This window comes from Motacilla alba, chromosome 5 (genome assembly GCF_015832195.1).
Source record: "Motacilla alba alba isolate MOTALB_02 chromosome 5, Motacilla_alba_V1.0_pri, whole genome shotgun sequence".
Lineage (NCBI taxonomy): Eukaryota > Metazoa > Chordata > Aves > Passeriformes > Motacillidae > Motacilla > Motacilla alba.
Window position 1 is genome coordinate 45,355,196 of NC_052020.1, and position 14,457 is coordinate 45,369,652.

The 14,457-nt window shown below is 40.5% G+C and overlaps 1 protein-coding gene across 4 annotated transcripts in view; it reads left to right on the forward strand.

Annotated features, from left to right (window-relative positions):
• The window catches only part of KCNK13 (potassium two pore domain channel subfamily K member 13), a 56,590-nt gene extending 46,973 nt beyond the window's left edge, over nucleotides 1-9,617 (forward strand). For 3 of the 4 annotated variants that reach the window (XM_038139047.1, XM_038139048.1, XM_038139049.1), the window contains one exon: nucleotides 602-9,617. In XM_038139047.1, coding sequence (XP_037994975.1) covers nucleotides 602-1,494 — 893 coding nt within the window. In that variant the 3' untranslated portion in view covers nucleotides 1,495-9,617. The remainder of the gene's footprint in view (nucleotides 1-601) is intronic. The other variant, XR_005257203.1, reaches the window with a different exon arrangement.
• Nucleotides 9,618-14,457: the final 4,840 nt, after the last annotated feature.

The window sequence follows — 14,457 nt, forward strand, 5'->3', positions numbered from 1 at the left end:
CTCTTGATGATCCTGTCAGGGGTTGTCACCTGGTGTGTACTCCCAGCCTGGGCTTCCAAAGAAGCCAGGCTACAGTGGGTGCTGAGTGCTGGGTGATGTGCCACCTGCACTACCGCTGGGAGTCAAGTGAGCCTCAGAGAAATTTCACCTTGTGTTCCAAAGATTTGGTGCAGATGGATCTCTGGAATGCAAGAGCCACCCCTGGGAGAGCCATGGTGCAGAAAAGCATCAGACAGAAGAAAGCAGCTGCAAAATAACCCCAAAGCCTGGAAGCAATCCAAAGCACAAAGAGGGAAAGAGTGAACCTAGCAACCAGACCAAAATTCAGGCCTCCTCCAAACTCTCTTTTCCTGTCCGTGTGTTTTGTTCTGCTTTTTGTTTCATTCTAATTCTGGAGGAAATGCTGGCATATGTTCCTTCCCCTTACAGCTCAGACGTAGTTAAGCACAAGTGGGTGACATCTGGGGAGAATGTATTTTTTCTCAAAGCTGAGCTCTACCACAAGGATTTGCTACCAGTTCATCTGTCTTGCACGTGATGAAAGTTCTAATGTAGTACCTACAGGTTTATTTTTTTCAACTGTTTTTTTTTTGTCTTCCAGGATTTGGTATGACCACCCCAGCCACCGTTGGAGGCAAAATTTTTCTGATATTTTACGGCCTTATAGGATGTGCAGGGACCATTTTGTTCTTTAACCTGTTCCTGGAGCGCTTGATCACTGTCATAGCTTACGTCATGAAGTCCTGCCACGAAAGACAGCTGAGGAGGAAGGGGGTTCTCCCTCACAACGGCCGGCGGGGCTCAGGGACCTCTGAGGTGGACAGCCTGGCGGGCTGGAAGCCCTCTGTGTACTATGTAATGCTGATTTTATGTGTAGCATCCCTCATCATTTCCTGCTGTGCCTCTGCAATGTACACACCAATTGAAGGGTGGAGTTACTTTGACTCACTTTACTTCTGCTTTGTGGCCTTCAGCACCATTGGTTTTGGTGATCTGGTCAGTAGCCAAAACATCAGGTATGAGAGCCAAGGCCTTTACCGCTTTGGCAACTTTGTCTTCATACTCATGGGGGTGTGCTGCATCTATTCCTTATTTAATGTGATCTCTATTGTCATCAAGCAATCCATTAACTGGATATTAAAGAAATTGGCCTGCAAGTGCTGCCACAGGTGCCAAAGAAGATTATTTCATTCACGGAGGAACGTGGTGATGCCAGGAAATGTGCGCAGCCGGAGAAATATCTCCATCGAGACTGACGGTGTCAATGAGAGCGACACGGACGGACGCCGTCTGTCAGGGGAGATGATCTCCATGAAAGACTTCCTGGCCTCCAATAAAGTCTCACTGGCCATCATGCAGAAACAGCTGTCAGAAACTGCTAATGGGTATCCGAGGCAAATGAGCTCTAACTCTAAGCAAAATGGATTCTCTGGTGGGGTTGGAGCCCTAGCAATTATGAATAACAGACTGGCAGAGACAAGTGTGGATAGATAAAATAATGACAGTAATAACAGTGAAACAGTTACCATTTAATAACAGTGGTTATTAAATGTAATAACAGTGAACCATTTCAACAGGTATTGAAACAACATGAGTCAAGGGAAATAGCTAGGGAGAGAGCACCACCTGAGGGTGGGATCATGTGAAGAGCATACCTCCTAATGGAAGACCTCTTGACTTTTTGGGGGGCTGTCACTTCATGTTTTTGTGTTGTACCAGTCCCAGCCTTTCTTCTTCCCCATCACTCTGCTCCTCAAGCAGGTTACTGCAGGAGGATTTTAATTTAGCCTTCAGATAAAATTTCTGGGTCCTGTTCTTCTCCATTATGTGACATACAGATTTCAGGATAAGAAATCTGTGGGATGAGAAGAAACCAAGTGTGTCTACTGAACACATTCTTTATTCAGAGATTGTTTGGAGCTCTCTGTCTTACTCTCATCATGCCTGTTTCCTGGAAGTGACTTATCTGAGACCAAAAGATGAATCAGCTTTTGTGATAGTGCAGATCTAACTTAATGGAAAATAGTATGAAAGTGGGTAGGTATATTCTGGAGCTATTGTAATGTGAATGGGGAGAGAATTTTGCCTTTAGAATTTATTTAGTCTTTCCTATAATAGGATACTGTCAAAAGTGATAGAATAAAAACTTATCTTACTTTTGTTTTCTTCATTTTCAAAACACGATTCTTTTCCAAGGATACTTTTTCTTCTAGAGTTGAATCACTGTGGCTTTCTGCTTCAAAAATGTAAAATTAAATTGAAAATTGACATACTGATGAGTGGTATGAATTATTCCACAATAGCAATCAAAGACTTTCCAAATTTCTGTTCATATTTGCCTCAATTGTGACTGAAGCATCAGCATCTGTAATGCAACCAGTTACTGAGTTTACACAACAGGCTTTAGTATGCAATTAGATTGCCATGCCAGCATCCAGAGTGTTATTATGAATGACTGTGATCACAGAATCACTTTGGCAGTGTCCTTTTTCTCTTTCGTGTAACTCTGTCATTCTTCATCTATTTCTCTGGCTTTCAGTGATAGTAATGACAGTGTCTTGATTAGAGAAATAGAAAATGTTTTAATTCCTTGTTTTCTCAATGAAATGCCCTGAGTGCTCATTATGACTAGAAGGGAAATTTCAATGAGAAGAATAATAACAGTGAGAAGATCATGAAAACAGGAAAAGAAGTGATCTTTAATGACAGTGAAATCATCCTTTGTATTAGGTAGCTAGAGAAATAAGGAATTAAATTAACATAAAATCTAGCAAGAATTTAAGGAAGACTGGGCTGAATTCCTGGGCTAAACAATATACAAGGGTGTAAATAAGCAGAACTGGTCACAAAGGACCCCATCCCTGGAAAGAGTAGTATATGCATCAGGACTAAATATTTTCTCACAGCTGGAAAGCCTTTCAGAATACTGCAATATTAGGAAATTTAGAACATCATTATGTAGTTCTCTCATACGAACAATGAAGATAGCCTCTTCAGTTTAATTTGTATTAGGAGTTAATTATTTTTCTTCATTCTGGCCTAAAGTTCTTTTACTTAGGTTTCTAATATTGTAGAACAACATTTTAATACTAATTGTATCAATATTTGAATTTGAAAACAAAAGCTTGAAATCCTTTAGTATAATAAGCTAACCCAAGATATTCAACAAATGTACTTAACTAGTTGTTAAGTACATTTGCAAGCTCTTTTGACATCATTAGGGGTAAAAATCCTGATTTAAAGTCAAATCCTGCTGTTCTTAGTTACAAGGAAAGCTTCAAACTGAAGTTATCAGTCCAAATTCTGATATATGTCAACTAATCTGTGCAGCAATGGAATAGTCTTAACAGTATCCCTTCACATTTGCATCCATCTAAAATCTGAATCAGCTTCCCAACCTAACTTTTGCGAGAAATGCAGTTTTATTCGGTTTTTTTGGGGGGGTTATGTATTAGCAAAAGTTGCTACTGAGCTATTTAAGATGAAATTATAATACCTAAGATCCATTACACTGTTACACTTTTCTTTTTTTAAATCCCAAGGCCTTCTTTGTCTTAATCTCACTGAATAAAAATACTTGGCTATAAAAACAGAGAAGTACTGCTCTGTAGCGTTCTTTCCAAATTCATTCAGAAACATCTCTGTTCACTGCCTGTAAGCCTAAGACCTCATTGTTATCAATGTATTCCTCTGCCAACTAGCAGAAATAGTATAGGACTTAACCCATTGCTTCAGCAATCAAGAGGGTCTTAGATGGTTTCAAGACATGAGACAGTTGTGTTGCTCTGTTCCATTCTTTCTGGTAACCGGTCTCTCATCAGCACAGAGGAATCTTTGTCAGCTATTTTCAGTAGGTCTGAAAACATCTATGGTTATGAAAACAAGGGACTAATAAATAGTCTTATCCAAGAGACTTGGCAAGGCTGTGAAGGATCTTTGGTGTACACTAGCTCTGTTTTCATTGATCAGCCCTGACCTTCTGCTTACTCAAGCACTGCCTTCCTCATGGCCCAAGCCTGCCAGGTGCAAGACCTCTGCACTGGTTTTGTGGTTGGATTTCATGTCCCCTGAAGGTAATGAGGGAATAGCTGCATGAATAATCTCTATACAGATGTCAATTGCCAGAGATGAAGGACCAGCATATTGTGTCCCTGTGCCATCTTGTACCATGATGTCATCCTGTCCCTAAGAGACCTCTCTGACTTTGTCATTGAGTTCCCCTTACAGCAGCCACACTCAACATTGGATGAGGTAACTTTGCAAAGGAGACTGTAGAATTCTTAGAGAATATCTGTGGATAAATAAGACTTTTAAGATCAGAGAGAGAAATTTCTGGCTACGGTCCCATGGTACTACTACAATTGTTTTACTAAAGGCCTTGAAGATAGAAATCCCCAAAAGCTCTGATTATAATGAGCTATAATATTATAGTTTAATATCAAGATATTAAATTTAATAAATATATTAAAGATAATAAAACAAGTGGCGATACAGATGTACACATACCAAAAAAAGAGCATAATTTAACACAGTAGTGACAAATGCCCATCCTCTGTGAAAAGTAAATTACAATAAAAATACAGATAACATCACATTTCTTGCATTACTGTTTAAAGTAGCAATGAGGAATTAAAGGAGATAGTCAGGGATCTATTTTCAAAACTGTGCAAATTTTCATGCCATATTTCTTAATACTAAAATCTCAGTCAACAAGACAGAAACCTGTTTTCAAAAGTACTGAGTTTCTCTGTTGCCTGCTGTGAAGTTTCATGGTGGCTATTGAGATATAGGAGTGAGGTTTTTAAGGCAAAAGTGCTTGGGAGAAAACCTTGGATTCACTGAGATTCTGAATCTGCACTTTAAAAGGTCGGGAGTACCACTGAAATCAATGAGTTAAACTTCAGATTGCAGCCTGCCAGGCCGAAACTAAAAGTCCTTAATGGAGTAATCTGCTGAAATGTAACCTTATAGTTATGCCACAACTTAATAATATCATTATTGAACAGTATAATTATTTTGCATTGAAAGGAAATATCTAGTGCTAACCAAAATACAATCAAATAAAAGTAGAGGTAGCTCTTGGAGTTTTCTTGCTAGTTTAGTAAAATGTGTGCATCAGGCCCTTTGCTGGTAGGTGGGTGTGAAAGCAGTTACATTCATTTATCTCCATGAAGGACATGGGCTGCTTTTTTCAAGGGCATGAATAGACTCTTCAAAGGCATTTAGTTCCTGCTGGAAGTCAATTAACTTCCCACCACACACAGACTTTCAGTGGAAGTCAGGTACCTGATTCCCTTAGGCAATTTTAGAACCCCAGCCATGTATTAGGTTTTGAATCTAAGATGACCTGACAGCGTCCCTGAAAAGTTCAAACAGTTGGAGCAAAGTTTCAGTGCTGCAGCACTCTAATAGCTGAATTAATTTATCTAAAAGCATTTTATCGTGAAAGCTTTGCATCAACCAAATAACACAAATGATGTTTACATTTTGTTTGATTTAATCTTGGCCTCTGTCAGTTTTAATTATATTTGACACATTTACAAATTGAAGAACAAAGAGAAGGTTGGGCTAGGCATAAAAAACAAAGCAGCTTCATTTCTCCAACTGAATTGATCAAGAGAAAGAGGTTAGGTTGGGAAAAGAGCTTCTTGATTAATATTATATTTGAATAAACTTTATCTGGAGGTGGAGGGTATTAAGTTGTTTGGATGACTCCTCTCAACAGCTGTGGAAGTGGAACTCTTTGTGTGACCCCCTGATATCCCTACTCTGGGAACAGAAGCTGAGTGAGCCTTAGCTTAGAGAGGGGTCAGCATTTCCAAGCAATGCAGTTGGAATCTTCTGTTGTTTTAATTCAGGCCACTAACACTGGGCTAACACAGCACTTTCTTAGATTCATCAAGAAGTAGTAAAGTTATTTTATCTAATTTCATGTACAAGCTGTGGAGAATCACCAAGTGTTTTCTTTCCCCTGGGCAGAAAATACTGCCAAATACACAAGTACAATGTGTCTGAGAATGTTCACAGTACTTTTTTGCTTAATCCAGGAAATAAGAATATAATCCCTTCCCTACTCCTTATTTTCCAAACATCTACTGGCATTGGCAACAATATCTGCTCAAAACTCTGCTTATTACTTAAAAGGTCACATTTCATTAAGAAAATTAAAGCCATTGTTCATCGAGGTGGACCAACATAGTCTTATTTTTTATTAGATTTAAGAGAAAATGTGAACACAAAGACACTTCACATCCAAGTAGTCAGAAGCTTTTTGATATAGTCTGTGTTTATAGAGCTGTTTTGTGTCAAACCACACAAAAACCACAAGACTGCAGACTTATAAGAGCATAAGTAAGAATAACCTTATAGAATAAATACACTATGTTGTATTTTGGATTTTTGCAGTTTCACTCTAATATATGTCTTCAGTTTTCATTATTTGAAATTATTTGTGATAACAGAATAAATTTAAATTTGCAAAGATTTTGAGAGGCACAGTAGTGAGATATGTTTTAAATGAAATATTATTCTCCACAGGCTGTCTAGCTTTCTACAAAGGGGAAGTTTGATGAAAGGCAGAATCAACTCTTTCCAAGCAAGGATGCAATTTCTGGACTCAAATGGATTTCCTATTAGGTACATACAGAAGCTCCCAGAGGGGCAAGATGGCTTTGTTTTCACAAATGTTATCTTTCAAAATGCTTTTCAAAGCTATTCCCCCTTTTAAAGCCATAGAAAACTGTCAGTGTTTTCAGTTTGTCTTATCTGAGAAAACTTCACCTTGCTTTTTTCATATCTTTAGAAGAAAAATATGCACATGAAGAAAAATGAAAATGACCTTACATAACCTTTACATGTATTGCTTGGACCTGCAGAAATCCTCCTCTTTATCCTAAATAAGTTTACATCAGAGTAATTTCTCCAGCTCACCAAAGAGTTTTGGTCTTATTAGTCAGTAGTCACAGCTCAAATGAAAAGAACCTTTAAGTTGTATTTGTTCATCTGTTAAATGAGGTCTGAGCAGTGGGTGCTCATTGTTCATCTGTTAAATGAGGTCTGAGCAGTGGGTGCTGTTCTAAGTTTGTTAGCATCCAAAAGGCTGGAATTACCATTGTTCTCATCTCTGCAATGGTCAGGGAGACACTGAGTTGTGTCCAGAAGAGTCCTTAGTGCTGCAGTAGCAGCAATTGCTGGCCATTAACCTCTGGGTGTCCTGCTGTCTGCACTTAGTGCCCAGGGCCAGAACTAGACAGAGAGAATGCTGTCCAGAACCACCATTTCAGAGATGCACAGAATAATTTGCTCTGGATGCCAGTCTGTCACCCTTTTCCAAAGCAGGCCTAGCTAGTTCCTGCCCATCTGTAATTTCTGGGTGATGCTTCTTCAGCACTGTTGACAGTGTACTCACTGAACAACATCCCTACCAAGAGAAAGTGACAGACCTTCCTCTGCACTATCGCATTTGGGCAAATACTTGGCTCTAAGTTAAACAAATTTCTTTGTAAATAGCATCCAGACTGGTGCTTTTCTCAGCCTCATGCTTAGCAGATGGGTATTTTGATCCCTAGGTATCATTGTCGTTGGCGATCTTATTTGAGATGGCAGGGACTGAAAAGGTCAGACTGTCTGCCCTAGGCTCCTAGGCAGGGGTATTACTCTTTTGGCAAGCAACCCATGGCACTTTGGCTCTACACATTGGATGTGGCTGGATTCTCACTCAAGAATGGATTCTGCTCTGCTGAAATCAATGGAGACTTTGCTTCTGGATTCTGGATTTATCTGGCATTTTGTACAAGAATTAATTTCACTTTGCAAAATAATCCAAAGAAATGTGGCTATCCTTTTGCTTTGCTTTTACCAACAACTGTGCAAATGCTAATTCTACTCATGCAGCGCTGTGTTCTGCAATAAGTTACTGCCCAGGAACCATTTTTTGGTCTACAAAATAATCATCTACTTCTAAAGAAGCCCAATTTAAAATTTAAAGTACCCAGATTATTATCTCTAAGAATTGTTTATCTGCTGAAAAAATTCTAGAATTCTAACAAATAATATATTTTGCATGAAAATTTCTGCAGTTTTGCAAGGGTAAAGAAAGGAAAAGTTGCTCTGTGCTGACTGCTTGTGTCAGCTTGTTCTTTCCCTCAGCTTTCTGCTCTCAGTCCACACCTGCAGGACCCTTCTCTCTCTTTTTTTTTTATTTTCCATTTATCTTTTTTCTTAGTTCATCAAATTCTTCTGTTAGCCAAATATATCATGGTATATGTACCACACAAAGCAAGTCAGGAGGAAAAGCAAGCGAGGCACAGAGAGTTCTGAATGCCCCATCAGCTGACAAGGTGTCAAACAGAGCTTACACCTCCTCAGATTGCAGCATAGATGCAAAGGGTAAACAACAAGTGTTGTGATATTTTAGCATCTCTAAAAAAAAAGATCCCTTTAATATGCCAGGATTTTAACTTCTTTGTTCATGGTTCTATCCTTGCCTTTCGCTCTTTTACCTTCTTTGAATGCCTAAGGCTTTAAGGCCCTGTGCATGAACAACAGAAGCTACAGAAATGTTTCACCCTATTTGCAGAAGATTTGGTCCGTGTTTGGCATCATGTAATAGGTCTGTGCAATAGCAGGAATCCACAAACCACAGCCCATGACAATAAGAAAATGGAGAATTTTGTCCTGCTTCTAATGAGTTTCCAGTGTTAGAGATTTCACAGTTGTCCCAGGCAACCTATTGCAAACCTATTGCAGAGCATCTTAATTTTAAACATTTTCCTGGGCACTAAATTTATCTCTCCCTTGCTACAGCTGAGACACATTTTTTGCATTTGAACCCTGCTGAATATGGAGAACAGAATATTGCCTTCCTTTTTGAAAGGAAGGTATTTTTTTTACAATATCTCATCTCAGTCTTTGCTATCTCAGGCCAGAAATATCCCCTTCCTTATGTGACATTTTCTACCATTGCTCTACCGTGCTCCAGATTGTGATTCATCTCTTGGTCACTTTTCCTTTCAAGTACAGTGCTCAAAATGAGATACAGACAGAGAAAATATATCGTTAATAGAGCATGGAGCAGCACAATTATTTTCCTCATCTTACTTACCTATCCCGTTCCTGTGTCTGGACTGGTGCTTGCTATTTTAAAACACTGTTGATTCAGCTTCAGTTTTTCATATAATATCAATGCCAAATTCTTTTTTTCAAAACTGTTACCTAAACTATAGTGCTTCCATTTATGCAGGTGATTATTCCGATATACCATTTTTCATGGATTGTTACTGAGTTTTTTCTGGTTTTTCCAGATCACTTTCCCATATGCATATCAGTTTGAATCCTAGTCTTTCAGCATCTTTTCCACCATGAATGCCTGGAATCATCTTCAGACCTAAAATTGTGTCCTGTATTCCATCATCCAAGTTAGTAATAAAAACAATGACTCACTATTTTTGCAAAACCGAGTCGATACTTTCTTCCTGTTTTAAACAAATCTATTGGTCTCTACCTACTGTTGTGTGAACACTGTTTCCCAATCAATTTTACACTCATTTGGTGTTAGTTTCATCAAGTGTAAAACACAGTAAGCTGCAGTTGCAATATTTTTATTCCTGGCTGTCAGATATGAGCTAAAAAAGATTTATGTTTACGATCCCAAGGGAATTTGCACAACTGATTAGCTGATGGTTAGATTTTAAAATTATACAAAAGTAAATCTTGATTTGCTGAGTCTCCAACATAAAACTCCACCCTGTCCTTTTACAGTTGCATATTGTAAAATAGTTGTGCTGCCAGAGCTACAGAAATAGATGAAACTAATAGAAATATCATCTGATAGAATTCAGGCTGAAAAATACAAAAGTATTTTGGCAATAGATGGAAGGACTTGGGTTGGCTTTTACACATTATCTTGGTTTGAAAGACAGGTGTCTGCCAAGAAAGGTGGGAACCTCCATTGGAATGGAATGGAAAAATTATGATCCCCTTCCCTCGGAATTATTATAACTTTGAAATTAAGAGGCTCTCAGGCAAAGATATGGGGAAAGGAGTAACAGTTCTTTACTAGTATGTATATGTACATAAGAAGGCAAGCAAAGAGAAGCTGTGGCAGCAGCAGCAAACCAAACCAGGGACTCAGTGAAAACCTCTCGGCCGCGGCACTTCCCCTTCCGTGCAGCTCCAGTCACGGCCAGCAGGGGCGCTGCTGGCTCCGGGCCGGGCAGGGCGGGTGCGATATTCCCCCGCGCCTGCAGGGGACGCTGTGGCGCGGGCTCGGCCCCCCTCACGCGGCGATGGCGCGCGGGCTGGGTGGGGAAACGGGCTGCAGCAGGAGCCGCGGCGCGGCGGTGGGACAGCAGGGACAGCGGACCCCAGAGCAGCAAAGGAAATGTGCCAGAAACTCTGCGGCTTTAGCAGGAGCCACAGAGTGTCCCGGCAGGCAGGAGGTGTGGTTTTGAGTGCAGCAAAAAAGCCCGAGACAGCAGCAGAAAGCAGCAGGGCTTGGCAGCAGCAGCCGGGCTCCTCCTTAGCAGCTGCCACACGTAATTGAGGAGAAGTCTCCTCTGGGAAGGGGGAGCGGGTTGGGGTCCTGGGTTTTTTTTCCTGAGGCACCTGAATAGATGATGAGGGTCCCTCCCAGTCAGAATGGGTGTTAGGAAGGTCCCAGTTCAATAGCTGCTCTAATGAGCAAAGGCTCACCCATGTAGCAGAAACAATGGGATGACAAAAGCTCCATCATTGCAGCCAATCCTCCAGGCAGCACCCACAGACCGTCTGTGCCTCCTCCGATGTCAAAAGTGAGAGAGGGAAAGGAGCTGAGCCCAGCCCGTCACCACCTGGCCAAAATCTGCAGTATCTTTGCCTTTCCTAAAAGAAAACCCCCCAGGTAAGATAGTAACCAACACCTTCCCCCTCCCCTTCCTCCCAACCACATCTTTTGTTCTCTTAAGAACAGTACTTATTGTTTCTTAGCAACAGATGGGACAAAATTCCATGAGAGAAAGAAACAAAAGTAAAAATCCTAATTCCCAACACATGTCTAAAACACAGCATCTATTCTACTACATCTAATTCTACTGATTAAAATCAATTTTAAAAAAGTCAAACATCAACATGGAATATTTTTCCATAAATATTATTTTCATTTAAGTTTATACATAAAATCCTATTTGAAGTGGAATTATGCTAGACATATTTAACCCTACTGGCTGCAAGGACTGAAACACAAAACTATTTTTGAGTGTGTGACAAAAGGGCTTTTCAAGAACATTCTTCCCTTAATGTGTCAGGCTGTTGATAATCTTTTTTCAAACACTGATCTCCTTGAGGACAGCAGGAACGTGTGACCAGTAGATGATAGAAACTTCCTTGGTTCAACTTCCAAACAAACCTTGTGGATTTATAATGTACGTGGTGAATGTGAGGGAGTTCATTATTCATTAGTTTAAGGCATCTTGGCTTATCGTCCAAGCAAATGCTCTTCTGACAGAAAAAATGAAGGTATTAAATGTACTTAGTTCCCCTATCAGGTACCCATCATAAGCAAATCCTTCTTGCAGGAAAGCTGGCCTGAGCTATGGCTTGCTAGAGGGAAGTTATGCTGCTCCCTCTCTGAACCCTGGAGAGTTACACATTAAATATACAAAATCAGCTTTGCAAGAAATAGGTCAGTACAGTAAAGTCATCACTCTCTTGATTTTGATCAACTTTGAATGGGCTCCTGAGAGGAGTTGAAGCACAACTGTTTGGCAACAGCAATAACTGCAGGAAGCAATTTCTGGCATAGAGCTGGGGAAATGGGGCCTCTGGAGGCAAATACAGGTTAATAGTAATAACGAACAACAGAGACCCTGTAGAACAGGACCACAGAAAGGAAAGTGATGAGATTTGACTAAATATACTACTCCTCATCCTCTTACTACCACTAGGAAGTTACACTGGACATTGAAGACTGGATGCACATTGGGACTTCTAGAAGGGAATCACTGGTCTCCTTTCTGATGACATGCTAAAGTGGAAACTTTTAGGCCTGGTTTTTAAGAAATGTGTAAGCAAATGCATGGTAATCCTGTTGTTATCTGCAGCAGGAGAATGCATGATAATCAACGTGTTTGAATTATTATTACAGGATCAGAGTATTCTTTTGAAGGGAAGAAAAGGACTTTAATATCTAGACTACAATCCTCTCAAACAAAATTTCCAAAATATCTAGATAATTTAGGTGTTTGAACTTGAAAATAGAGTTATTTCAGCCAAGTTCCATTGGTTGCCTTAAAACAGCAGCTGTGTTTCCAACACCAGCCCACTCTGACAGTCCCCTTACACCACAGCTCTACAGAAAGGGGGCAATGTGCCCATGCCACCCCAAATGCCTCCTTCGAAAGGAATGCCGCCACCACATGCTTCCCTCTCTGCATAGACACCTGAGGCTCTTTCATTCCTGGAGGGTTTCAAGGCATGCCCAGCCCACCCCAGAAGGGCTGCAAGGGTTTTCCCCACTCTTGCAACTTGTTTTCATGGTTATCCAGCCCTGATTTTCCCAAGGAGCAGGCTTTCCAGCCAGGCAGCCACTTGTCCCTTGGGCCTCCTTGGCACCACACCCTGAAGTATGCATGCAGCATACCACCATGGTAGCAGAAAAGGCTTTGCCTTGGGCCACCTGCCCAGTCTCTGACAGAGACACTGTCCCACCAGCAATTTGGGTGCTGAGACCCCTGCACGTTCCTGGGGCAGGTTCTCCATCCCCTTTCTTCCTATTCACAATGACAGCCTCATTAATTACCTCACTGGATACCCAATATCCAGCATTCAGCAGTATCATCACCAAATTTGTCTCCTGCAAACAGAGAAGCTATGAGAGTATTAATAGCATGCAATCCATTTATTTTCTTGCCCAGAGATGGTTTTTGAAAAATTAAGGTATTGATAGTTTTCTTTTCAATAAAAGGTGGTGAGGTTATCGTGTTTATGTGGATTAAGTCTTGTTCCAGGTAACACTGACCAAAATGACCACCAAATGCTTAACACTACAATCCAGCAGACTTTGGGAAACACATTGGGGTTTCTTCCAAAGACCTTTTTTAGGGGTGTTTAAGGAGCTTGTCTGAGCACTCCTATGGTCTCAGCAAATGGCTGATTGAGACACTCGTCCCTTCTGATGTGAGGCATCGCACCCACGCGAAGGCTCCGTGTGTGCTGTCTGCCCAAAGGCAGATGCTTCTGTTCACTGAAACTCCTTTGCTGTAATTAAGATTATTTTTATGTCTCCAGTTCTATTTTTTCCAAAGCTATTCTTGTGTCTGAGTTTGTGCTCCTGACAAACACTATCAGTGGTGAGTGAAGGGAGAATTCCACATGTTCCATGTTCCATATGGATAGTAAATGATAATGTTGTTCTTGGAGCAGAACCTGGAGCAGAATCTGTATGTTTTACAGATTCTTTGAACTGGATTTAGTCTCCTCTTGCTTTGCTTAGTATAAGATAAATCCCACAGGAAAATGCTGGCATTGGCTTTGTGTAAACAGACAGCAAGTATTCAGATTAAAATTCCTGTTGGAAACAAGAATTATCAGACCTAGATTTTGTTCTTCTAAAGAGCAGTCTACTACACCCCAGGTTAGTGTCTCAGTCACAGGGTCATGATCTGCTTCCTTTAGGTTATATCTTACAAAAACTATAGGATAGAACATTTCTCCAATTAGTAAGTGGCAAAAAAATCAAATTATTTGATAGGAAAATTAAGCATACCGGTGGGGGAAAGGTCTGTTAGGGATGCTTCCATGTACTTTTTTGAGTTTCTTTTAACCAAAAGAGAGTTTGTTCTAGGGCCTAAAATTCTATGTGATATATTTTAGTAAATAGCTGGAGTGGTGAAAGACTCTGTTGTGTCAGATGAAAAAAAAAAGCACCATTTTAATCCTGACTGTAGCACACTGTCTGTGGCATGACGGACTGATAATATAGCAGGCCTGGTGGGTACTTACCAGGCTGAAACAGGACAAACACATGTAAATGTCAGTGTGAAACTTGTTGTTCTTTGCTCGTTGACTGTCAGTACCCTTGAACTTAAAATTATTTTCATTTTACTCTCCCTGTTCTTCATTTCCAGTGCAATCAATACCAACCAGCAGGTGCTCTGCTACAAATGTGCTGTTGTGCTTTACCCTGAGCATCAGGGTCGTTTGATGTTAAAAGCTTTGAGTACATGATGCTGGCTTGTCGCTGTCTGATATTGCCCTTCCTTTACATCAGTGCCAAGGAGACTAGAGGAGCTTCTGGGAAGCTACAGGTTTTGAAGTTTCATGCTCTGCCCTTTTACTCCTTTTGATATATTCAGATCTCAAGTCTAGTATCCAGCCTTCCAAATGCTGGGTCTTCATCCATTCAGGTCAACTAAAGGGTCAGAATTGAAAGCCTGTCCAAATGATTAGATCTGCAGACACGGCCAGCGCACTGCCATGAGA